The following is a 27,865-nucleotide window of genomic DNA, read 5'->3' on the forward strand; positions in this document are numbered from 1 at the left end:
ATTGGTATAACCAATTTGAAATGCTCAGAAATCATCTGCTGTTAACCTCGCCTGATTACATTTTGTCAGAATAAAAGGAAGTTTTCAAACATTCATTTTTCCCAGATGGTAGTGAGTGGCCTGACCCGGAAGTCACAGGTGAGCTGTAGTCATGAGTTTCCCTTGCCTTTGCGGGCTGCACATTCACTGGTGACATTTTACAACTAGGACTTCTGGCTCAATCAATATTTGCAGGCATGAAACCTGCCAAAGTTAACATCAGGGCTCCCTTGCAAATTTGCTTAAGGCACCAGAACTGAAAAAGCGCACAGTCTCTAATGCTGCAACTACCATCAGCCAAAGTTCATAATCCGGGATCAAAGCCATCAGAGACAGAAAATGCTACCTACCTCAACGCAAAGGATTGTTGTGATGACTAAAACACCTTACAAAGGGGCCCTATGTAAACTATAAAGTGCTATATCAACAAGGGATTATCACACATATTTTAAGAAATATCTGAGAAATATTCCAGGTATTCATATACAATTACATATTATGTCTTTACAAGACTTAAAGCTTAAAAAAAAAAAAAAATCAATGAATCATGGCAATTCACTACCTTTTTTTTCTGGAAGAAAAACCAAGTACCAGAAACGCAAAATCTCAAAGCAAAGTTATTGCAAATATAAAACAGAACTCTCATTTACTTAATTCCCAATTAAAAAAAAAAAAACAACAGGTACTGAGAACACAATAATTACTGGAGAACATGGGTTTTAACTGCCCACAAGGAGGGGGGAAAAAAATCAATGTATCAAAAATTAAAATCACCAAGACTCTCACTTAAGATCTATAATCTGATTGGCTGACAAGTAACATGGATGTGATTTATGATTTAAATCACTAGTCATCAAGACTCTACTTAATCAATTTTCCCCACCAAAAAAATTCTTACTTCTTGTTAAAGCCTGAATATATATTCATCTCACCTCCAAAGGGTGTGTAGATTTCTTTTTTTAAAAGTACAAACTATACTTTAGCATCCATGATTTACTTTGACATCTTCTCTGATTAATTCTGCAGCTGCATCAGAAAGCTGAATGTTGATTCAGTTTCTTTATTTATCAAGGCTAACAGAGGCAGATACTTGTAAAATCATTGGAAGGTAAACTACCTCCATTTTAGCAGACTTATTATGAATGTTTTGTCAGTTACACCAGAACCATCATCATTCATTCATTCACTTAAGGAGTGTTTACTAAGCTAATAGAACTTGAACATCACTCCATTAGGTGCTAGAGGGAATATCAGACATCAATCCAAACAACAATAACAACAGAATTGCACTGATCTAAAAGAAGTAGCATAGTACAATGCAAAGAGCAGCAAACCAATAATCAGAAAAAAATCTAGGTTCTTGTGAATCACTTAAGAGTCACATGACCTTAGATAAGTCATTTGACTTATCAGTGCAGCATTTATAAAAATGCTCTGCCCTTGCTCTACCTCACAGGATTGTCTTTGGTAAGATAACGGAGAGTAAGATTAAATAAGATAAAGATACAGCACTTTGAAAAGGTGCTAGAACCAAAGCTTAAATTTCTCTTAATGATTGCTAAAGCAAAGTCCTATATATACAACACTTTTAGAATTACTTAAAATCAGCTTTTGACAAGGAATGTTATCACAATTATGATCACAAAAGAAAAAACACTGAGCATTCCATAGGCATATAAAAAGGGACCCAATGTTACTAGAAATCAAAAAAATGCACATAAAAACCATAAGATATCAGATTGGCCAAAAATGAAAAAATTAAAATCTAGCAATGTGTTGGTGAAGATGTGGAGAAACAGGAGCTGTTAAAACTTGCTGATAGGAGTGTAAATGAGTATAGGTCTAATTGGTGATACCTAATAACACTGAAAATGCATATATTCTGACTGCCCCAGCAATTCTACTCCCAGGTATATATATATTACAGAAATTCTCAGACATATGCACGAAGAGATACTTAAAGAATGTTCACTGGAACATATTTGTAATAAGAAAAAAGAAAAGAAAATTTCAATCATCACTGGTTGCACACATAATAATAAAAAAATGGTGGGAATAATAATCACCAAATTCAAGACAGTGATTGCTTCTAAAAGGGTAATAAACTGGATTAGGGAGGGACACACAATAAAATGGGATTAGGGGAGGGTATACAGGAGACTTCAACTGTATTTATAAAATTTTATTTCTTAAAAGATCTGAAGTAAATTTGGCAAAATGGTACAGTTATGCACACACTTGGAGAAAAGGGGGACCACTAGAAGCTAGCAGGGAATCACGCAGAGCAAGTCATGCCCCACTGGTTGCAGTTCCTTGATGTTGTTGCAGCTCACTAAGGTTAAGGGTTCACAACACCTTTATCTCAACACGATCTTTCACAAAGTTACTCAAGCAGGCAGAAAGAGAAATGTGGATGAATGGCAGCACAGATAGGTAGAACCATAATTAGTTGAACCAAAAAAGTATAAGCACTGTGGAGTCCTTTGTTTAAATTCAAAATAGCAAATATATAAAGTCCCCACCAGGGGAATTGTGACTTAAAAACAATTCAGTCAGAAAAGAGCTGATGGCTTCAGTAAACCTCCAATTGAATGAATCAACAGGATGACCAACTTTAAATATTTTTAAAGCTAATGCATATTAAGGTCACACTATTAGAAGTATAACATCCAATTTGGCTACAGTCTTGCAGCACTGAATTAGCCACCACACTTGAAAAGGAGGCATTAAATCTAAATAATGCATGAGAAGGATAGTACAGGGTCTGGAAACCCAGCTATACAAAAAACCAATAAGGGAATTAGAGAAGATTCAGGGAAGGACCCAGGAGTCACCTTGGGCTATTTAAACAATGCCCTGGAATGGGGTAAATACATACTGTGCTACCATGAATAGCAGATCACTTTCCTTTCCTCCTTCATTCTAGAGAAATCCTACTCAGCCTTAAGCTCCAGCGCTAAGGTCACCTTCTCTAAGAGTCTTCCCAAAACTCTAGTAAGACCTCTGAGCTTCCTCAGCAGTGTATCATATTATACCTCTACCAGCACATAATGCATGCATTAATAAATCTCCACCTCCTCTACTAATTCATGAACTGGGTCCTCAAGAGCAGGAACCATGGGATCTGACCCCTGCTGCTAACACCTCAGCACCCAACAGTGCCCAACATCAGAGCAGGCACTCAACCCACGTTGCTAAATCAGTGAGAGACAGGGGGAAGAGGACAGCTAAACCAATGAACCAGCTAAACCCAGGAATCATAACTTATTATTATTAGCAAATGTATATAAGGTATACATATTCTCAGAGGTCCTTGGGTCGTTAGCGTGCCTACAGCCAGGCAGGATTTATTTGCACCTACGTATTTGATCATTTTATGCCATCCTGGGTTATATTTTATGTATCGCTTAGTTAATTCTCTAATGGTGGCACCAATATAAAGGATAAGAATAGTAAAACTCAGATTCAGACAAAGAATATCAGTACAACCTTGTAACTTCCCGATGAATAAACCAAGACTCAAGGAAGTGACAGGACTTGAGCCTGAAGTCATAGACAGAACTAGGTCTGAAATCTCTCACTTTTGCAGGAGCAGTACACACAACCTTCGGATCCCTTTCTTAGTCACAACCCCAGAAACTATCATCTTAAAAGCATAATTTTCATCATCTCTCTCTGTTGCGATCGTCTTTCAACCAACATTAAAGTCTCTTCTGCTACTTTTCTATGGCTTTAACCAGGAAAGCTCTTTTCTGTCATTGCTCCTTGCCCATTGGTAATAGCTTAGTGCCATCTACATGGAGACTGCAGTAAGAACTTCCTCCCCCAGACCATTTGGGGAACCCACCCAGTCCACTCTGAATCTTTAAACATTAAATAACAAATTACTATGGCAATGCTATTCTAAATTATTTATAGTTTTAAACCAAAGCTCAGATACAGTAAGTTCACTTTATTATTTCGGGTGACACAAAGGTTAGATACACTATAAGCGCTCGTCACAGAGGTTGGGGAGAGATGGAGTATTCATTCAGCAACCAGCAGCCCCACAGAGTGGTTTTGCACGTAATATGGCACACCTGTTACATGTAATTATGCTGACAGAGAAGATTCCAGCCAGTGGAATATTGCCTGTAGCAATGGACAATTTCATTAAGACTAAAGTGGGGCAAGGTAATCTTTAATTACCTTTTCTATAAGTTGCCTCTGAGGTCATTGCCAAGACTTAAAACTTCATTCCTCTTTCAAACAGAAAGAGTGGTTGGGGAGAAAGGATGTATACTCTCAGGAACACAGATAGGAAAGAAAAGAAAAGTGAAGATGTGTTGAGAAAATGGGAAGGAGGGGGGATGAATAACCTGGGACTGAATTAGTGAGAACCAAATCATAAGTAAGAAATAATTTTATTCATTTACATAATCAAGGTCTTTCACAGTTGCTCATTAATTCCTTAACGGTTCTGACACAGTTTTGATCCCAGGAGCCTAGGACATTAGCTATTACCATTACTTGTTTTAAAAGTTAAAACTTATCCACATAAGTCTGTTACACAATAGCTGACACATTTATTTCAAGGAAGAAAGAACTCATATCAAACTTTACCTTGAGTATCCTGTTAAAAAGAATATTTTTCAATATTATGGGTAATACTTTAAAGTCTGAAAACATAGCATGATTATATAATATACTTTCTTTCTAGTGCCAAATTACCTCTTTCAGCTTGAACAAAGTATCTGGTGTTATGGCCTCACTACATGCCTGTTGATGAGCCCATCAAAAACAATGAAAAGAGATGCTTTCATGTCTACCTTTGTCTAAGATGCACTTTATTTTCCTCAACTCAAAGGTTTTACTATTTCTAGAAGCTTTACAAACCACTGAAGTCAGCAAAGCACCTCCATTCCCAATAAAGACAAGTATGGAGAATGAGTTATTCTTAGAGTCAGAAATATTTCCTCCACCTGGAACAAAGAAAGAACATTGACCACCTGGCCACATGGAATATGATCAAAAGGAATTCTCTAGGAGCCTGGGTGAATGCCTCTTGCCCTACAAACTCCCCCTGCAAGCTCCTATCCCCACCACAATTCTCTTGCAAGAAGGCTATAAAACTGACTTTAAAGTGATTTTAAACTAAGAACTGTTCACTTCAAGAACATTTTAGGACACTCAACTTCCTAGCAGTAGCATCTAGTAGACCAGATAAGGCAAAACGCATATTTTGCTGGGCAGGAAGGGACTCTACCAAGGATTAAGACAATCAAATAACTGTCTTATACAGAAATATAAATAAAGAATAAAATAATGTGAATCATCTCTCCCCTTTTTAAAGTTTTCTTTGAAGCTTGGCAGGCTTATGGTATATAAAAAAAAAAAAAAAAAACCTTAAGAACTGGCTGCCTTGCAAGAAACAACAAATGTTGGAGAGGTTGTGGAGAAAGGGGAACCCTCTTACACTGTTGGTGGGAATGCAAGCTGGTACAGCCACTTTGGAAAACAGTGTGGAGGTGCCTCAAAAAATTAAAAATAGAGCTACCCTATGACCCAGCAACTGCACTACTGGGTATTTACCCCAAAGACACAGATGTAGTGAAAAGAAGGGCCATATGCACCCCAATGTTCACAGCAGCAATGTCCGCAATAGCCAAACTGTGGAAAGAGCCGAGATGCCCTTCAACAGATGAATGGATAAATAAGATGTGGTCCATGTATACAATGGAATATTACTCAGCCATCAGGAAGGATGAATACCCAACTTCTACATCAACATGGATGGAACTGGAGGAGATTATGCTAAGTGAAATAAGTCAAGCACAGAAAGTCAATTATCATATGGTTTCACTTATTTGTGGAACATAAGGAATAGCATGGAGGACATGAGGAGAAGGAAAGGAAAAATGAAGGGGGGGAAATCGGAGGGAGAGATGAACCCGTGAGAGACTATGGACTCTGAGAAACAAACATGGTTTTGGTGGGGGGGACTGGTTAGCCCGGTGATGGGTATTAAGGAGGGCACGTACTGCATGGAGCACTGGGTGTTATACGAAAATAATGAATCATGGATCTCCACATCAAAAACTAATGATGTATTGTATGGTGACTAACATAACATAATAAAATGAAATTAAAAAAAAAAGAATTGGCTGCCTTAGAAAAAGGTATCTGAAAACAGTGCAAAGGCAAATGGTTTTTTTGCACAATGCAAAGACATTATTACACGTTATGGTAGCTTTACTTTCGGAGAAAGGAAAGGAAAGTGAATTTTCATAAGCAAAGTTACCTCTGTGGATGAATCTCTAGTCAGTTACAACCAGCTCAGAGAGAGCCATCAAGGCAAACTACCCATTAGCTGTCAATTTAGAAGGACTCCAGAAAGCCGGTCCCAGAGCTCCACTGGTACCTTCACAACAACCCCTTAATCTTATTTGTAACGCCTGTGTTAAAGCAGCCTGCCATCAATCCAACTCGTCTCAGACTGAAATTACTTAGAAACTTGAGAATCCCGGCAAACATACCAAAAAACACAGACACTGGCTGAAAAACCCTGCACACAAGGGAATTTGGCCACCTCTTTTAAACAAAGCTGCGTATAAGCCAGGATGGGCCTCCACAGGCAAAGTCAGATATAAATCTCACAAAGGGCTTCTTAGGAGGCACTGAGGTCAGAGAATCTTAGGGTTTAAAGAAACCATAAAGAATTCCTCCACCGCTTCCTCACCAAGTGATCATCCAAGCTATGTAATAGTTACCATTAACTGTGTGCTTATTATGTTATCTTTTTACTCCTCTCACAGCCCTGCTAGGTAGGGAACACCCATTCCCTGTTTTTTCAAGTGAAGAAACCAAGGCTCCGGTGGCTTGCTTAGCAAATTGCCTAAGGTCAAACAGCTAGAAAATAGAGGGGCTGGGATTGAAACACTCAGTTTCTGTGCTTACTACAGATCTGTTTCCCAAGGCTACTTAAACTTACATGAACTTTTAGCAGCTCTACTACTTTCTGTTTTAGAAACCAATGTGTGTCCCAGGCCTGTACAAAACATAAAGCACATAGGAAACTGATGCTAAACTAGTCCCATTAAAAGGGGAGATTGGTGTGCGCCTGGGTGGCTCAGTCGTTAAGCTCTGCCTTTGGCTCAGGTCATGATCCCAGGGTCCTGGGATCGAGCCCCACATCGGGCTACCTGCTCGGCGGGAAGCCTTCTTCTCTCTCTCCCACTCCCCCTGCTTGTGTTCCTGCTCTCGCTAACTCTCTCTCTGTCAAATAAATAAATAAAATCCTTGAAAAAAAGGGGGGGGTGGGAGATTGGTGCACTGAGAAGAAAATGGACTTCAGTAATCAGACATCCAAGTCTGTTACTAGAGCGTGACCCTGGGTAAATCACCATCTCATCCCCAGAAAAAGCCCTCCTAGTGAGGAAGCATCTAACTCAGAAAAAGTACTTAATACATGTTAAATAAGAAAAAAAAATCAAATGGAAATAGGTATGCCAGATACAACAACATGAAATAAAAACTAATCTTGTTGTTTGTATTATCTCTTACTTTTTGCCTCTAAGGCTGGGTAAAGAGAAAACAGCAATTATGGCCCACAGTAAACTTGCAGGAAATCTTGGGCAAATAAATGGATCAATCAATCTGTTGCTTTGGAGTCAGACAACTCCAGTTTAAAAAAAAAAAAAAAAGCCCATCAACTCTCAGATTACCACAGTATTAGAATCGAGCTTTTATGAAGATCATCTATTGTTTGTTTTTTTAAGGCAATGATCGGGTCACTGCCACTCACAAACATAGCTTAATCTATTCTCTCCATTGAGAAAGAAGAGGCAAGAAAGAGAAGGCAACTGTGGAGGCGCTAAGTCTCAACATAAAAAGATACCTGGAAGAGAACCAAATCTAGCCACTAATCATTGATTCACTGCTTCATTCATTTCCTTATTCCTTCTTCCTTATTACCCTTATTCTTCCTTTCTTCAGTCAACAGACATTTATTGAGCATTTACTACATAGCATGCACTGATCTGGTCACCGTCCTTGAGGAATTCAAAGTCTAATGGGAAGAAAGCCACAAAACCAAGTAATTTCAGTACAGAACTGTTGGGAAAGGCAGTCCACGCATGCAGTATTTCCAACCCCACTTGGCTGCATAGGAATGGGGCTCAGACCTGGAACACTTCCTTACCAAGAGGTAAGGAGCCCATACAGCTTGTGCCAGGCTCATCACCCTGTGTGACAATGTCTGTCTCTGTTTCATGCTCAGTGAGTATTCCTTTGCTCTGCTTAAGCATGTACATCAGTGTCCCTCAGGCACACCACTAGCTTTCAGGTCGGGGTCCTTCTGCTGCCGAGAGGGCTGCATGTAGGCCGCTGCCCTGCACCAGCTTCAGAGGAAGGGCGAGGGCCCCACTAGCCACAAGGAACTGACATATATCCCAGGAGCTGGTCTTGCTTTGTCTCTTCTCTGTGTGAGTAAAAAGCATCATTCCATCCAGTATTTGACCACGTGGTGTTTTCACTGGCAACTCCAATACCAAGATGCAATGGGCAGAAGCATTTGGAGTCCTCCCCCGGGACTGGTAACTGACGGGAGTGTTCTGCTTGCCTGGGTTTGATAACCAGTGCATGGTATTCTGCCGGACAAGAATGATACACATGGTAGACTCGAGGCAGGTACAAGACTGGGTGATGGTAGCATTCTGCTGCGTTCTATTTCTTAAAGCATTTCTGTTTTTAAGCTCCCTTCATCCACCAGGGCCCTCAATTAGGGAAAAGATTCTGCCATCTACTTCCTCGTGTCCTTGGGCAAGTTACTAAACCTCTGTGACCTTCCTTTCCTCATCTATAAAATGGGAATAAGAATACTGACTTTCCCAGGGCGCCTGGGTGGCTCAGTTGGTTAAGCGACTGCCTTCGGCTCAGGTCATGATCCTGGAGTCCCTGGATCGAGTCCCGCATCGGGCTCCCTGCTCGGCAGGGAGCCTGCTTCACCCTCTGACCCTCCCCCCTCTCATGTGCTCTCTCTCTCTCATTCTCTCTGTCTTAAATAAATAAATAAAATCTTAAAAAAAAAAAAAAAAGAATACTGACTTTCCCAGGGTTGCTTTTAGGATGAAATGCACTAACACCTATAAATCAAACAGCACAATACCTGGCTCTTAGTGGGCTGGCAGTTCCCAGCCCTTTGTTTTGTTCTTTTGGTGGGGTGGCACAGGGAGTAGAAAACACAAATTCTGTTTTACTTCATTAAAAGTATGACAATTTCTACGGGCTCCTCTATGAGTTGCTTTTCATTCACTTCAAATTAGGACCATACTATCCCTGTAAGTAACCCTCTTTTCCCACAAACACAATCTGTCAATTGAAGGCAAATCTGCCATTAATGCAGAGGCAATACTTCAAGGCCAGCTGCACACTGCCTCCTGATACTGTCCTTTTAGGCTCAGTGTCACGCTCCTGAAGAAAGCTCTACTCATTGTACTCAGCAATCGAAAAGTTCACATGATCAGAAGTGCCTCTGCCTCACACAAGGTGAACCATGGCCAAAATTGCTTTTTTAATTAAAGTAAGACTTCCTGAACCTCTTGCTGACAATCACAACTAGCACGTGGAGCCCAATATCAAACAACCAGTCTCCATCTTGCTCTAATGGTGATTTTAAGCACACAGAGGAGGTAGGGGGAAAATTACTAATTTAAACAAAATGTTTAATCTTCTAATTATGGGACAGGCTCCAAGAAGATGGAGAGTGATTTGCAATCTTCATTCTGGAACCCACATGCAACCACTGGCATAAGTCATGTCGGCCAGAAGGCAGACACCATCTCTTCTTCCCCCACTGAGTTTTCTGTGTCCTTGTAAGTTCTGTGGGAATGAAAGAAGAAATCTTGGGCAAAAAAAGAAGTAGAAGAATCACAATTTGTCTCCCAACGTTCATTATGCTGAATGAGGTATAAGGATCCCCAGTAAGAAGCCAGGGAGATAATACTCAGTGACTTTACACTGGCAGATTGAGCAGCCTGAGGGCCTTTGAAACTCAAAAGTCTTGTAAAAACTGCCCAGCTCAGGTGGTGCTTAAGCAATTCTTTTTATTTGCTGAAAAGTCCTGTCATCAGTGGTGAGAGATGCACTGAGAATCAGGGTGGTGCCCACCAATGGCACCTTTGGTCAGAGGGAAATCTGTTCCTCTGCAGATATGCTTGTACCAGTACTTATTTGTGTTATCTCTGCCCATTCAGATCTCTGTGCTAACTCAGGAGAAGAAGTCCCTGCCAACCAAGTCTGACAAGTCTGATGGCAAAACTCCACTGGAGAATCAGCAGAGACAGCAAAGGCAGGCAATTATTCCCTTTCATTAAAGAGAGTTCTTTTTAAGTTTGGTTGGGTTTTGTTTTGTTTTAATTCTGAAAACAAAAAGTAGCCATTCACAACTACTGCTCACTGCAGTCACCGACACAACTGGCAGAAACTGAAATTTCCCCCTAAGCCAACCAGAAAGAGCTGTGCCCCTGTAATTACCCACTGTAATGTAAAACCAGACGCAGAGAGGATGGCCACAGCAGATCTGGGCGAGACTGCAGTGATATTTAATCATCAGTCCAGACCATCTGCAACTGTTTTGCAGAAGCACACAAAGTTTATGGATTCCAAAGCTTCCTACAAGTTACCAGGTGCTGAAGGTCAGCTGCACTGTCCTCGGGTCCACTGGGGCTGCTTTCTTCATTCTCTCCAGGCCAGGGTGCTCAACAAAAGGCACCATGCCCATGTTTTCTGTGCCAAGCCTGGCACGAGGAGAGTGTTGCTTCTTGATTAAGCCAGAACATAGATTAAATGTTTAGAACTGGGAGATTCTGAAAACAACCTAGGTGGGAAAGCAATTATCCTAGGGAGAGCAGAGCTTCGGCTGCAGGGGGCTGCAGCACAAAGGTGAATTCTACCCACTTTGAACACCTAAGCTGGCCAGACTGCTCCCCTACAATCTATTCTACATTCTGCAGATGCAGTGCTCTTTTCAAACATAAACCAAACTGTGGCACTCCACAGCTTCAAACCCCTAATGGCTTCCCACTGTACTGACAACAAAATCCAAACATTTTAAGGTTACCTCCCCTCCCCACAGCTGACCTCTGTCCTTAATTGTCTCCTCCTCACTCACCATGCTCTAGCCATTTGCCTCAAACATGACAAGCTTGTTCCCACCTTAGGGCTTTTGTACTGCATATTTCCTAGGCCTAGGCTGCTATTCCCACAGCTCTTCATAGAGCTGGATCTTTCTCATCATTCAGTTCTCAATTCAAATGCTACCCCCTCAAAAAGGCCTTTTAGAACCTTCTGATGCTCTACCATCACTCTATTACATCAGCCCATTTTTTCCCCTTCATATCCCTATTTGAAATTATCTTGGTTTTGTGTAGTATTTGTTTGCTTGTGTGGGAGTTCTTACTTATTTGTATTTGTTTTTCTTGTTTATTGTCTGCCTTGCCTCCCTGGATATAAGTTTCATAAAGACAAGGTACTCCAAATGTCTTGTGCATATCTAGTCTCAGTGTCTAGTATAACAACTTGCATTTAGTAGGCATTTAATAAGTATCTGTTGAATAATTAAAGAAGGGAAGGTTCAATATGGATCACTAATCTAAATGAAATTTACTAACCCTCCAAAATCGAGACTGGCTCACAGGCTGTCAGCATGTTTCACAATGCGTAGAAACACTGGTTAGTTCTTTGCCAACCCCTGGTGAATGATGAGGAACAATGGCAAAGACAAGACCAAGATGAACTTGTAGATTCTCAAAGTTGCAGAATTTGAAAATTTGCAAGCCTCTTGGATAGAATGTTGCCCAAATTGTCCTTTCACAGGAGGATCAGATGAGCTAGCAACAGTGATTTCCAATGGCTGAGGCCAAGACCCAAAGGTTGGGTCTTAAAGGTCCAGCAAAGGCAGGCTTTACCATATAAGGCAGCCACAGCCCAGTCGGCCGGAGTCCTTCTAGATGAGGCAGCAGTTGGGAGCCAGAGAACAGATGTACATACTTGGGAGGAGGAAAAAAGAGAGAGAAAATGAGAGAGCCAAGAGCAAAGCACAAGACAGAAACAGGGCAGAGGTATGAAAAGGTCAGGAACAAACACATGGGGTCTCGGGTGATTGCTACGATTTAGATTTCTTGGGCCAGTGGGTGTGTGAATTTGGATATAAGACTAGCTTAAAGATATAGTGTCAAGGCCATCAGACAGGTAAATGGCTCCCCTCCAGAAAGATAAGCAGCCATGAAGGAAAGGGGCACTCCACAGAAGGCCAGGTTAAGCTTGTTTGTGAGTGCTAGTTTCTCTTGAAAGACTCATGATTAGTGAGCACTAGTAATTGCTCAGATATTCTTCAGTCCCCAAGATGGCAGTGGTGGGCAAAGAGATCTAGAAGAAATGCTGGATGAAAAATGAAGACAGGTTACACTAATTTGATCTCTAGTATCTTACAGTCTTCAGTAACTAATAGAAGAGCCCTAAAATTTTACAGTTCATCCAAAGATGACCAAGAATACTAATGCTTCATTCATCATCCAACAACCACAACTTTTCAGGACACTGTGAAAAGAAAGCAAAAGGGGCCTCAGAGGTTAGATTTTATCCTATTTTATCCTATTAAACAAATAACACCACTAAGAAGTGACAGCTACACCAAAGAAAAGCAAGAAAAACTGTAAACAATAGGCACAAGAACTCAAAATTTCTCTGTAACACTCCCAATGTTTTAATACAGGAGTAAAAACTTTCCACACTTCAAAAGATCATGAGAGAATCTGGGCACAATTAACATGTATTCATAATAATGACCCTAAGACAACAGTCTGACCTACTGAGAAAGGCAAGAATGTTTGTTTTAGAAAGAACTCCAAACAAAATGATGAAAAATTCAAGTTTTGGATATGGAAAAAAGCACTGTTCTGTTCTGAACCCCATTTTATCACCGGAGGCAAGCCACTCTCCGTCCCTGTGCCATGCCTTCCCCATTTGTAAAAAGAGGAAGTTCTTGTTCTGGCACTCTTGCTCCACTTGGAAGTTTCTGCTATGTGGAAAATCTGTTCATGAGGAGTGCCACATTTTCCAAAGACACCAGATAAAAGAGGAGTTAGTGCAATTCAATACAACCCATATCACCTTTTTCAGAAAAGAACCTCAGGGGCACTTGGGTGGTTCAGTTGGTTAAGGATCTGCCTTTGCTCAAGTCATGATCCCGGAGTCCTGGGATCAAGCACCACCTGCAGCTCACTGCTCAGCAGGGAGCCTGCCTCTCCCTCTCCCCCTGCTTGTGCGCTCCCTCTCCCTCTCTCTGTCAAATAAATAAATAAATAAAATCTTTGAAAATAATAAATAAATAAATAAATAAGGAACCTTAATGTGGATTTCTTTTCACGACAACCCCCAATTCATCAATGATAATGTCTTTTTCTTATTTCTTTATTGCTGCATTTTAGCATTCTGTTGATTCTTTGGCATCTTTACCTTCCTCTGCGCAACAGTTGCTCCTGGCCAGAGCCCCCACTCCATGTTTCAGCTTCTCTGTCAAAAATTATGTACCCTTAAAATGCTCAAATTTCCCTTATCATTAATAATGATAAGCTATTAGCTGTTCCCATGAAGTATTAATGTTTGAAGAGGCCAGTAAAAGATAACAAGACAAACTCTAACCACAATTCTTCTATTTTATCCAAAGCTGTGAAGAAAATAGAATTCCAACATGATACACCAGCAGGAGACTGATGTACTGTTAATGCTTACATTTATTAAAAATTCCAAAAGTAATTTTAACTTAGTTGCTCTTAACTGGGGAGGGGGTCAAATAAAAAATGTAATCCTCAATTTTATGTATTAATAAAACAAACACATAAATAATGCCAAACACTAAAATTAACAAGTCAAGAAACAACAGATGTTGGCGAGGATGGGGAGAAAGGGGAACCCTCCTATACTGTTGGTGGGAATGCAAGCTGGTGCAGCCACTCTGGAAAACAGTATGGAGGTTCCTCAAAAAGCTGAAAATATAGCTACCCTACAAGCCAGCAATTGCACTACTGGGTATTTACCCCAAAGATACAAAGGTAGTGATCCAAAGGGGCACCTGCACCCTGATGTTTATAGCAGCAATGTCCAGAATAGCCGAACTATGGAAAGAGCCCAGATGTCCATTGATAGATGAATGGATAAAGAAGATGTGTGTGTGTATGTGTGTGTGTATATATATATATATATATATATGTGTGTGTGTGTGTGTATATATATATACATATATATATACATAAAGAATGCCATACACACACACACACACACACACACACACAATGGAATATTACGCAGCCATCAAAAAATGAAATCTTGCTATTTGCAACAATGTGGATGGAACTAGAGGGTAGCATGCTAAGCAAAGTAAGGCAATCAAAGAAAGACAATTATCATATGATCTCACTGATATATGGAATTCAAGAAACAAGGCAGAAGATCATAGGGGAAGAGAGGAAAAAATGAAACAAGATGAAACCAGAGAGGGAGACAAACCATAACAGACTCTTAATCATAGGAAACAAACTGAGGGTTGCTGGAGTGGAGGGGGGTGGAGGGATACAGTAACTGAGTGATGGACACTGGAGAGGGTGTATGTTGTAATGAGCACTGGGTATTATATAAGACTGATCAATCACAGACCTGTACCCCTGAAACCAATAATACTTTATATGTTAATTAACTGAATTTAAATTTAAAAAGAAAGAAAGAAAAAAAAGAACGCCAAACAGGGGCGCCTGGGTGGCTCAGTCGGTTAAGTGGCTACCTTCAGCTCAGGTCATGATCCCAGGGTCCTGGGATCGAGCCCCGCATCGGGCTCCCTGCTCAGCAGAGAGCCTGTTTCTCCTTCTCCTGGCCACTATGCCTATTTGTGCGCTCGCTCTCTCTCTGTCAAATAAATAAATAAAATCTTAAAAAAAAAAAAAAAGAACGCCAAACAATCTGTTCAATAAACAAGCACACCTGCCTTTAGAATATAGTCAGACATATTCGGAGGGAAGCATCATAATACTCTGTGCTTGATGTCAAATCCTTCTCAATTCAAATAGTTGAAGGGAAGTTTAAGGAGCCCAAGCAGATATCTGCTCACAGGCAACTGATAATCTAAAATGAGTTAACAGATGAAAATATACTGTGGTAGTCTCACTAGATCTTTCACTGAACTCAGGACAAAGATAATCTAGTTTCTATTTACCAACCCACAATGGAGATGGGGTTTTAAAATTTAGGCCAACACACTTTCAGATCAGTCACTCCTAGAACACTACAGAAAAGAAAATGGCTTTCAACTACTCAGCTGAAATACTAGAATCAAATGGCTGACTCTGGAAAAAGTAAGAGGATCTCTGCTATACTTTTCCTAACTCCAATGTCTCTATAGCCATACAAGACTCAAACCAAAACTAACCACTTCCTTTGGGAACCTTAGGGGAAAAAAAAGAAAGAAAGAAAAAGAAAGGAGTGATTTGTAAATGAGATTTCAGGCACCAGAAAAGGGGAACACTGAGATATCTCAGCAATATTAAAGAGACCTGGGGAAAAGAATTACTGTGTTGATGATATAATTCTTGATATCAATGACTGCTAACTGTGGTGGAATAGGGTTGTGCTTTAATCTACTGAGAACAGTTCTATACTGTGGCATGTGTGGGTGACAAACTGTTCTCATTTCCTTTTATAGCATTCTAAACCTTAATCTCCAAGGGACCAACGACCTTGGGAATACTGAGGCAGCTTTGTAGAATTCAAAAAAAACATTTTTTTCTTTTGCTACAGCATGTGTGTTGATTGTAATCATATCAATAATTAAAAATTAACAGCTAACATTTACTGGGCGCTTACTATATACTACTTAGCACTACCCACCCTGTCTTATTTAATCCTTTATTTAAAAACAGATGGTAAAATGGAGATTTTTTTTTAAATGGTGGGCAGAGATACACTGTTATAAAATCTCCATTTTAAAGATGAAGACCTAAGGGTTATAGAGGTTAATTAACTGACCCAAGGACACATGGATAGCAAATAGCAGAGGTGGGATTTAAACACAGGCAGTCTGACCCCAAGTTAGTGTCCATTCACTACACTAACATTAAAAGACACCTAACGGACACACTCAGAGGGCACGTGCCTTGAATTATTCTCTCCAATAGAGCTGACAGGCTTTTCTGAGCCATCCACATTCTCCAATGTAGTTATTTTTACATCTGAAAATTTCTCTATTGGTGTAAATTTTATAAATTCAATCCCCCAATTTATTTTTTTTGAGTAAGCTCTATGCCCATCGTGGGGCTTGAACTAACGACCCTGAGATCAAGAGTCAAGAATGCTCCACTGACTGAGCCAGCCAGGCGTCCCTCCATCCCCCAATTTAAACGACACCTAGTGAGGGACTGCAGAAAGGTATGGCTGTCTTCCTCAAGTTCACCTCCAAAATTAGGCATCTCATTAAAACCTACCTCCAAGGAAGCTGAAATAGATAGGACTGAAGTCTATGACCGGTGAAAACTGTTCTGTTGGCCTATAGAAGAAATAAACCCATGTTCACCATGCCAATACGCGATCCACAAAAGTAAAAAGACCAACCAGAAAGCTACTTATTTGACAAAGGTTCCAAGAGTCTAAACTATGATGGTGGCAGCTGAAATAGGAAGGAATAAAGAGAAAACTGAAGAAGTAACGCTTTCTCTGCAAAGCTTTCCTGATGACAGAGCTGCTCCTGCCTGTGCCACCAAATTTTGTTCATTCTTCTGTAACAGCAATGATGCTGTGTACTGGAGTATCAGTTTTCAAATCTGTGGGATGCCACCCTTAGACTGCAAGCTGCATGAGAGCAAGAACTGTGGCTTAAACATTTTCAGATCCTGACACCGTCTTGACCCCTGAAAAAGGAGCTAGACCTCTTTGTTCACAGGATCTTATGATCCATGAGGAAAAAAACCTTGTCTTTCATCTTTGAGAAATAGCTCCAAGGCTTCTTTAAAGTCTGCAAAACAGAGACACCCCTGACTAAAACGCAGAATTGGGGGTAGGTGGTGGAGCAGGTGGAGAGATACAGAGAATTACGTGACCCCAGAACATCTGGCCAGAATGTTCAGTAGATACATGAAACCTAGATCATGGCCAGAGAGCTAACAATTGTCTATACTGAGGTGCTGAAAGATGGAAGAATGGATGAGTTCATCTATGATGAGGTACAAGATTATAGAATCACTCTAAGGAAGAGTCAAGAGTAATAAAGCTCAGGGAGGGGGGCCTGGGTGGCTCAGTCATTATGCGTCTGCCTTCGGCTCAGGTCATGATCCCAGGGTCCTGGGATCGAGCCCCACATCAGGCTCCCCGCTCCGAGGGAAGCCTGCTTCTCCCTCTCCGACTCCCTCTGCTTGTGTTCCTGCTCTCGCTATCTCTCTGTCAAATAAATAAAATCTTTAAAAAAAAAAAAAGAGTAATGAGGCTCAAGAAAATCTTTGGCAGAGGGTATTGGCACCTCCAAGAATGCAGGTTTTGGACATCCTACAAAACAACTGACCAGTACTCTTCAAAAAGGTCGAGATCATAAAAGACAATGAAAATGACAATGACAAGTAACTGCAATGTGGGACCCTGGATAGGATCCTAAAACAGGAAAAGGACATTAGTGGAAAAACTGGTGACATCCGAATTAAGTCTGTGGTTTAATTACTAGAATTATGAATTCCTGGTTTTGATCATCATACTATGGTTACAGAAGATGTTAACTTTAGGGGAAGCGGGGTGAGGAGTATATGAAAACTCAGAAACTCTCTACTATTTTTGCAAATTTCTGTAAATTTAACATTAATTCAAAATAAAATATTAAAAAAATGTAGGTTTTGCAGCAAGGGTATCAAGAGATGATATGGAAGAGGAAGACAATTCAGAAACTGAAGTAACATATTTGAATGTCTAACATGAAACATTCTTGATGTCTAACATGAAAACAAAGACATACAAGGCAGCAAGCAAACGCGATTATCAGAACAAAAGCTTTCCAAAAGGGGAAATAACCAGAACATATTTGAAGGTATATACTGCTTCCCTCACTCAATCCTTAAACAACCATTCATGAGATATCAATTATGGGTGAGACACTTTGCTAGGTGCTGGTCCCTGCCTCTAAGTTAACTGTGTAGTGTATGAGAAGGCACATAAATGTGTTCTGTGAGTATGAAGAGAATGCACCAGGAAGAAAGAGGACGAGAAAGTTGCAAAGAGAGGAAATGAACTTAAGAAAGAAACCACTCAAGAGATGAAACAGAAAACACCCTGAAATGGGAATATCAATGAAAATAGTTCTTTATCTGTTGTTTATAGTCCCATCATTAACAACAGTAACTTTGAAAAGCACTAGTCTAAACTGTCATGCAAAAAGAGCCTATAGCACGATGCTATAAAACAACATTATGATGAGGATAATATTCTCAGGGTTATAGGTGAAATGAGGCCACTACAGAATGAGCACATGTGTTCAGGCTTCTAAAACGTTTCTTACATACACCCCATCAACAAAAAAACAAAACAGAAAAGCTCAATTACAAACTACAACACTACCTTATGGAGAAAGAGGCAGATGATAAGAAATACAAATGATAACACACACAAGGGGAAAAATGCCCATTAGCAAACTTGAACTAACACTTTACATACCTACTAGATTAATGAGACAAAATTAAATTGTGACAACTAGTAGTATCAAGACTGTGGTAAAACTGGAACACCCACTGCTGTTAGCACTGTAAACTGATGAAGGATTCATTCCATATGAGCACAACGTGTTCCTTAATGTATCTGCAGCTGAGATGACCCCATCATCTACCACTCCCCTCCATTTACTCAATGCTCTGACATTTCACTCCCATGCTTCTGCTCTCACTAATCCTAGTCAAGAACGACTGTCCTCGGCCTCCTTCATTACCCACAGAATTCCTATTCATTCATCGTGGCTGAGATTCCAACATCTCCCTTTTCTTCAATGACTGCATTCAAATCCACCCCCACTAATACATCCGTTCTTCAGGCAATCATTCCTTACATTGTGCTCCCATAATACTTTATTCACACAGTTCCTTGTTGAAATGTCTGTCTCATTCCTCAAGTTATGAATTCTTTAAGGTCCAGGACCATATCTTAATAATTTTTGTACATGCAATACTAAGCACAGGAGATGGCACATGGTAATTTCTAATGGCAGGTGGGACAGGGAAAATGCCAAACAAATGAAGAAGTTCGTTGCAACAGTATCTCCAAGAACCAAAACCTAAGACCAAATAATTATAAATAATTCCTCTAAATAATTATGGAGGAACATTTTAGGGAAAAATGGTTGGTCTATCACTTGTGCAAGAAGTATGAACATATTAAAAATAACATGAGGACCATGTAGAAACCCATGCAATATTTCTGGCAGTGTTAAATTAAAAATGTAGAACACAAAACAGTATAGACACAATGATTATTGCCATGCAATATATAATAACTGTGGGAATATAAAAATACTTGTTAGACTAGGGTCCTTTTCCTTTTCTCAAATACTTCCTTTTAATACCATTCCTGTCAGTTTATTGTCATTAAAAATTTTTTATTTCAAAGGAAAGAAATAAGGGGAAAGGAGCAAGATTATAAATTCCTACAAGCCCCTGCAATCCAAGGAAATGCTATGATATTACTGATAGGTCACAAGAGGAGTGGGTGTCTGCAGTATTGCTAAAACCAAGGGTCCCTGACCCCAATCTGCCTCAAAGAGAATACTTCTCATGTCACAAAGCAAGTCATTCCCACTGAGCCAAGCCGCACTAAATGTGAATTCTTTATTGCAAAACTTCGAAGGTAAGAACTTTTTCCAGACATCTGTGGAATTAGTATTAATGAGAATGCCCTGAACTTCATATGCACATCTATGCAGCAGAAACTTCTCAGCCAAGGAACTGCTGGGCACACTTCTTGATGAGATGTCTAAGCCTGAAGGCATCAAAAAAGTACATTTCCATATTGGGAACATAACTGGCTTCCTCTTTAAGACTTTTTCTACCACCTCCTGTCCACATTGTAATTCTCCTGTCTTCTCAAATGAATAGTTAACATATGTCAAGGATATAAGGCATATACTGAGGCACTTACTGCCTAACCCTATTACTAGAAGAACCACTCTCAGCGGGAAATTGGAATCTTCCCACCACACTGCCCCAAAAATGAAATTTAAGAAGCACCCAAAAAATATTAAATACTCTTAATAAACACTTCTTGACATTACATATTTTCCTTGCTTACCTTAATCTCTGAATTCCAAGAAAGGAAACAACCACAACTCTTATAGCTCAACCCCCTCATTTTACAGGTGGTAAAAAGATATACAGAGAGGGGAAGTGACTTGTCCTGAGTCACCCAGATAAGTAATGATAAAGGGAGGATTAAAACTCAAATCTCCCAGATTTTCAGCCCCGATTCATTCTCCTACATCAAGCTTTTTTATCCCTTGAAATCTCTAGAGCTCCTGGCCTAAATAATTAGTATCACAGAACTTAAAGTTAGAAGAGACCTCAGAGAGACTTACTTAATCCCCTCATTACGCATATGAGGAAACTGAGGCCCAGAAAGATTAAGTGATTTGCTCTCAATATCTTGGATGGCAGGGAAAAAGTGTAACTTAAGCTCAAAAAACTAAAACTAACAGCTATGAGAAGGGAGGAGAATCTCAGCTGGGTAAAATTTTAAAAGGTATGTACATTCTAGACCAGGGGCACTTTCAAAATGTAGTTCCTGGACCAGAGCTTCAGCATCACCTGGGATCTTGTTAGAAACGCAAATTCTAAGGTCCCACAGGAGACTTAATGAATCAAACTATGGGGGTGGGGATGTTCAAATCAGACAACATGTCCCTAAGAAATGAACTTCAGTGGTCATGTTGAGTCTACTCTGAAAATCACAACTATAATCAACAGCACTAAAATTTATGCATTCTTCTATAGGTGTACCATTCTTCATTTTTTAAAGCTTTTAAAAGTATTATGAAAGTTTTTAAGTAAAGTATGAAAACAAAATGGAAAACCAGATTTGGGTATTCATTTGGTTCCAGTTCTGGCTCTGCTCCTTACTGGCTGTTTGTCCTTGGGCAGGTAACCGAGCTCTCTAGCTCAAGCTTCCTTCTCTATAAAATAGGCATGCCACCCACCTCAAAGGGCATTGAGAATTAACTGTAAGAACACATCCAAGAGCACTTTAGTTCAGCATCTGGCACAGAGTAGGCAGGCAGTACAGCACGGTTATTAGGAGCTTCAGCTATGAGGTAGGTGCTTTTCTGCACCTCAGTTCCTTCATCTGTACAACAGGGATTAAAGACAGTACCTTCTTCACAGGGTTGTTATAAAGATTTTGAGAGATGGTGCAGGTAAATAATGCATCTTTTATATCTATAAAATGTTACTATTTTTGAAGAGCTTTTGCATCCATTAATTCAAATGATCTTCACCATTTCCACAAAAGGATGGATGCATTTGATTGATTATGGACTAGATTCCAGACTGTACCATCTTTTAGGAACAGGAGGAGTGGACATCAATCTTACAGAAAGGAAACTACACGAATAGTGCATGTGGGGAACGAACAGGACCGAAAATAAGGAGATCAGGATTCTGGTTTAACTATGCCACCACCTTAGTCCACAACCTCAGGGAAGTGCTTTAGCAGAATGGGATTCACTTTTCATCTGTCAATAAGTGGTCTGCATGAGGTTATCTATAACATCTCTCCAAATAAAATTCAAACTCCTTATCACGGCCTACAGGAAGGCCTACATCTCCTATTCATCATCTACCATTCTCCTGCTTACTCACCATGTTCCACCTCCATCAATCCTCTTCCTGATCTTCTACCAGGCTACGCCAGCTTCTCCCTCATGGCCTACATACTTGCTTTTCCCTCTGCCTTGATCCTTCTGCCCTTTTACATGATTGTCTCCTTCTCAACCTTCAGTCCTTTAACAACAATTCCTCAGAGTCCTTCCCAGACCACATTACCAAAAGTAATAGGTCCTGTCTCCTACTGCCAGGGGTTATTGTCTTTCACAGCACTGTCTAATAAACATATACTGAAAGTTACAAATGAGCCACATATGTAACTTTAAATTTTCTAGTAGCCACATTTAAAAAGTTTTAAAGAAGGTAACATTGGGGCGCCTGGGTGGCTCAGTTGGTTAAGCGACTGCCTTCGGCTCAGGTCATGATCCTGGAGTCCTGGGATCGAGTCCCACATCGGGCTCCCTGCTCAGCAGGGAGTCCGCTCCTCCCTCTCATGCTCTCTGTTTCTCATTCTCTCTCTCGCAAATAAATACAATCTTAAAAAAAAAAAAAATAAAGAAGGTAACATTAATTTTAATATTTTCTTTAAGCCAATATATCCCACGTATCATCATTTCAACATGGAATCAATATAAAGATTATTAATATATGTTACATTAATTTTTGTCATACTAAATCCTGGAAATCCAATGTGTATTTTACACATATCACTCTCAGTTCCAACTAGCCACATTTCAAGTGTTCAGTAGTCACAGGTACCCAGTGGCTACCACACCAAACAGCACAGTCCTACAGTAAACCCTGCGTACCCTTCAAAGCACCTATCACAATCTGAATTTCTTGTTTGCTTACACACTTATCTTGTTACTTTCCCACCAGACTACAAGCTCCACAAAAGCAAGAACCTTGTCTGTTTTGTTCAATGTTGTATACTCGAGGATTTGGTGCCTTGCACAGTAGGCATTCAATAAATGTTTTTCGAGCAAATGAATGAAGCTCTTTTAGCTTTAATATTCTGAGTCAATGGGCTAGCCATTCTACAACTCCCAAACAGACATACAACCACTCATTCATCAATCCTCCTATTTCCTTTCTATTTCCTTTATGTTCAATAACTGTCTTAAAAAGAGAACTCTCTTGGCTATATATCAACCATTGTTTAAAAGTTCTTTTCTACAATGTCTAGAGTCACCAAGGTCCGTTCTTTGTGTATTGGCAGAGGGAGTGGCATGAATGTAATTGCTAACATGTACTGAACTTTTACTCTTTGACAAGTATTGGTCTAAGCACTTTACATTTCACAACAGATTTATGTGGTAGGTGCCATCTTTGCCCCTATTTACATATGAGGAAACCAAGGCATAGAGAGGTTAAGTATTTTGTTCAAGGTTACAGCAGCCAGTTAATAGCAAAATAGAGATTCCAAGGAACATGCGGCCCCTGACCCATAGCTCTTAATCACCATTCTCTACTGCAGAGCTGTCCAATGGAAATATAAGATCACTTGTATATGTAATTTTAATAGCCACACTAAAAAGCTAGTAGCTACATTTAAAAGTCAACAGAAACAGGTAAAATTTATTTTAAATTTTATTTCACCCATTATCCATAATATGATTAATCAATATGATCAATAATCAAGGTAATTGATTTGATCAATATGATCATAAAATCAGTATAAAAACTTTATTTTTCATATTGAATCTTCAAAATTCAGCATGATTTTACACTTAGAGTACTTTTCAACTCCTACTAGCCCTATATCAACTGTCTAACAGCCACATGGACAGCTACCATATTAGACATCAGGGTTCTACTGCCTCTCACAAGGAGCCTCTTTAGGAAGTCAAAGAGGGGGAAACCTTTGAACTGGAAGCCAGGAGACCTCAGCTCTAATATTACCCAGCTCTTACTTGTTGAGTGACTTTGGAGAAGTCCTTTCTGCCCTCTGCGCCACCCATTCCCACCAAGTCGCCTGCGCAGGGAAGACAAGATTCCTAGGGTCCCATCCCATGCTAGAATTCCAAACATCTCCCAACAATGGCAGTTAACATGGGAACAGCTTTTACACTTTAAAATCAGCTTTCATATCCAATAGTTAATAGAGTCCTCAAACAACTCTACTAGGTACTTATTACTGTCTCCGTCTTATATATACAAAAACTGAAGCTCAAAGAGCGGAAAATGACTTGTCCAAAAGCCATATGGCCAGTTAGTGGAGAAGCCGGGGCTCAAGTGCAGGAAAGACCAGTGCCCTCCCACCACCATCACCTCAACGACTGGGGGACGAGATGGTTGTGAAGATGGTCTGAGGCCTTCAGAAGAGTTGAAGGGAACCAGGCCCCAGTCCAGGGTAGGGTAAGAAGAGGTCCAGACTGGAGTTGAAAGGAAGCGGCTTGGGTTCTGAGAAGGAATGAGCTGAAAGGGCCCAGGAGAATCTCAGGAGAGTGAAGTGAAATGAGGACCTCGAACATGAGAAGTGAGGGTTCGCGGGCCGGGGACAGAGGTGAGAGAAGGTGAGATGAAGGGACTCTGGTCCCGCGACCGAAAACCCCTACCCCGGGGAGGGGACGGTACCCCGGCCCTCCTCGTCCCTCATACCTGATAGCTCAGAAGTTCGCCCACATCCATGGTTCCAGGCCCAGCCAACACCTGCTACTCGGGTTCCCTCCACTCACGCCCAAACCGCGGCCCCCTCCGCTACAGCTCCAGCCACACTGCCGGAAAGCGCTGTGAGCGGGTCGCAGAGCCAATGAGGTAAAAGTGCGAGTGACACGGAAGCCGGCCACACTGCGGTAAAAGGCAATGCCACCGTAAAGCGCGCTGCATTTACGACGGTACTGCTTCCGCCCGGAGCCTGAGGGGGCGGGGAAAGGGGGACGGAGACATGAAGGAGGGCGGTACGGTGAGTGAAAAGACCCAAAGAAGCTAAGCTTTATTGGGTGCCCCCTCTGTGCAGGGCGGAGTGCTTAGTGTTTTATTTGTGCTCTTCTAATCCTTCCATGATCTAGCCAATTTTATCCTCATTTCACAAATAAGGAAATTGAGGCATAGAACTGCACTGTCCAGTTCTATACCCACTAACCACATGTGGCTACTGAGGGCTTGAAATACAGCTAGTCTGAATTGAAATGTGCCATAAATGTAAATAAAATACACACTGGATTTCTAAGAGTTCTATTGATTACATGTTGAAATTACATTCTGAATATATTGGGTCAAATAAAATATAAAATTAATTCTCCCGTTTCTTTTTACTTTTTAAATATGGCCAGTAGAAAGTGTAAATTACGTATGTGGCTCTCTTTGTGGCTCTCTTTGTGGCTCCCTTTGTGGGTTTTGTTGGTTTTGTTTTTTGGTTTTTTTGGATAGTGCTGACTCAGTATATTATCCAAGGCCTACAACTATTACTGACTGAGAAACTGCTGGTGATCACATCTCCCTCTCTGGGCTTCTGCTTATTCATCTATGCAAGGCCTGATGGGAACTGATGATCTTGTTTCTACCTCAGAGATATAAAAAGGTTTTCTGTAGGAGGAAGTTGGCCATGATTGGAAGAGAATCATTCAAAGAGTGCATCTGAGCTCCTGAGATTTAAATAAGGCTCTACCTTCAAAGGGTGTTACACCTCTCCCTTAATCTTCTTAGCCATTTAGCCCCCTGACTTTCACATTCATGATACTTGTTTTAGTCCGTTCAGGCTGCTATGAGAAAAATATCATACACTGGGTGGGCTGCAAACAACAGAAATTTATTTCTCACAGTTCTGAGGCTGGGAAGTCCAAGACCAAGACACCAACAGATTTGTTGTCTGGTGTGGCTGCATTGTGTTCACAGACTTTCTCACTATGTCTTCCAAGGTAGGAAGGGGTGAGGGATTTTTCTCCAGCCTCTTAGAAAAGCACTAATCCCATTCATGAGGGTTCCGCCCTTCTGACCTAATCACCTCCTGAAAGCCCCACTTCCTAATACCATCACCTTGAAGGTTAGGATTTCCATTTATCGATTTTGGTGGTTTACAAACATTCGGACCACAGCAATATTTTGAGCCATCCTCCCCATCCCATCTCCACATGTCTCCAATTATACAGAAGTTATTTTTATAGAACTTCTCAAAGGGCCAAATCTTCTCCTCTTTTCCCTGGCCACCAGTCCCATACCTCATCCAACTCCTTCTCATCCTTCAGGTCTCAAAGGTCACTTTCTTAGAGTAGTTGTCCTCAACTCATCTTCAGCCCAAGTAAGCAGCCCCTTCTCATTCCTCATAATTCTCTTTCCCAGCACGTCCTCTATTGCACACATCTCTCCATCTGTAATTTTCTACTTAATGGTTGATCACTTGATGAGAGCAGGAACTGTGTCTGTCATGTTCACCATTATATCCTAGTACAAAAAGCCCAGTACCGTGCCTGGAACAGGAGGAGGTTTCATGATGGGCTTTATGAGCCATGGTAAGGAGACTGGGTTTACGCTAAGAGCATTGGAAATAAATTGAAAGGTTTTAAGCAGGAAAGTTTTGTGATTGGGTTTATGTTTTTAAAGAATCACCTATGCAATCCGATTTGAACTGAATTATTTGGGTGTCTCCCCCTCCCCTTAGCTGTAGGGACTGTGCCTAATTCAAGGAGGCAGGATGAGTAATGCTGGGAATGTACCCTTTGGAACTGTGTACCCTTTAGAATTATGTCCCAGTACTTGGTGAGCTGGAGCCAGCTTGTATAAACAGGATAGCAAGAGCCTATGGATAAATTTTCAGGAAATTTTCAAGTTGATATCAGGTTGGTTGCTTGAAATTAGCCACAGTGGGAGTATTTATACCATGGAAATCAAACAAATGCTGCAGGGTTTTTGGTGTTTCAGAGAGCTGATTGTTACACATTTACCAATACACCACTGATTCTAATTCTCCTCAAAGTTCCACATCTAGCCCTATGCTCTCTGGCAAGTTATTTTCTCTCTCTAAATTGTGCTCTCTTCGTCTATAAGGTGACTCATTCATTCATTCATTCAACAAGCATTTACCGAGTGCTTCCTCAATGACCGACACAATTGTAGGCTCTGACAATATAGAAGTTTGTATGAAAACAAGTTCCTGCCCTCTTGGAACCCACATTCTAGTTAGAGAAAGCCTAATGAGGAATATAGCGTTATGATCCTCATTTTACAGATGTGGAAACATCATCAGCCGACTTCATCTCTATGTGCCTCATCCCCTTGCCCGCAAAGTGGAGATTCAATTGCATTTACCTCATAAGATTATAGGGAATTTACATAAGATGCTGCATGCAAAGCACTTAGCAGGTGCCTGGCACAGAAAAGTACTCCAGCACTGTTTGGTGTTAATGTTATGTGGAGTTAAGTGGGAATTGAAGGGGCAGAGAAGCAGGAAAAATGAGATCATCCTATACTCTTTCTTTTGCATTCAATTTTGTCTGTGTGTTTTTAGAGACCAGGCGTTAAAACATAGAATCATAAGGCAAAACCCTATGAGAACCAGATTCAGTGAGCACCCTGCAATGAGGATAAAGAAGGTTTCCCACAGAAGGTGCTATTTGGACTGGGGTTTAAAGGATGAGAAGAGTTTGCCAAGAAGACATGGTAGGAAACTGGTGACCCAGGCAGAGGAAGCAGCGTGAGCAAAGACATAGAGGTTGGAACACTTCTTGTAGACAAGGCATAGGATATACAGAGGAAAAAATGGGAAGTAAGGCAGGAGAGGTGGCTGGGGAAGATCTTGAATAAGGTTGCCAAATTTAGTGCATAAAAATATAAGACATTCAGTTAAATTTGAATTTGAGTTAAACAATGAAATTTTTTAGTATGACTATGTTCCATGCAATATTTAATAACATACTAAAACCTTTTTGTTGCTCATCTGAAATTCAAATTTAACTGGGCATTCTGTATCTAATGGCAATTCTAATCATGGAGGATCTTGAATATCATATTAGGGCACTTTGATTTTA

The 27,865-nt window shown here is 40.5% G+C and overlaps 1 protein-coding gene across 1 annotated transcript in view; it reads right to left on the reverse strand.

Moving 5' to 3' along the window:
• CTNNBL1 (catenin beta like 1) overlaps positions 1-24,666 on the reverse strand; it is a 157,286-nt gene extending 132,620 nt beyond the window's left edge. Inside the window, exon 1 of the mRNA XM_032420188.1 lies at positions 24,501-24,666. Coding sequence (XP_032276079.1) covers positions 24,501-24,530 — 30 coding nt within the window. The 5' untranslated portion in view covers positions 24,531-24,666. The remainder of the gene's footprint in view (positions 1-24,500) is intronic.
• Positions 24,667-27,865: the final 3,199 nt, after the last annotated feature.

The sequence above is a fragment of the Phoca vitulina genome, unplaced genomic scaffold, assembly GCF_004348235.1.
Source record: "Phoca vitulina isolate PV1807 unplaced genomic scaffold, GSC_HSeal_1.0 scaffold22, whole genome shotgun sequence".
Classification (NCBI taxonomy): domain Eukaryota; kingdom Metazoa; phylum Chordata; class Mammalia; order Carnivora; family Phocidae; genus Phoca; species Phoca vitulina.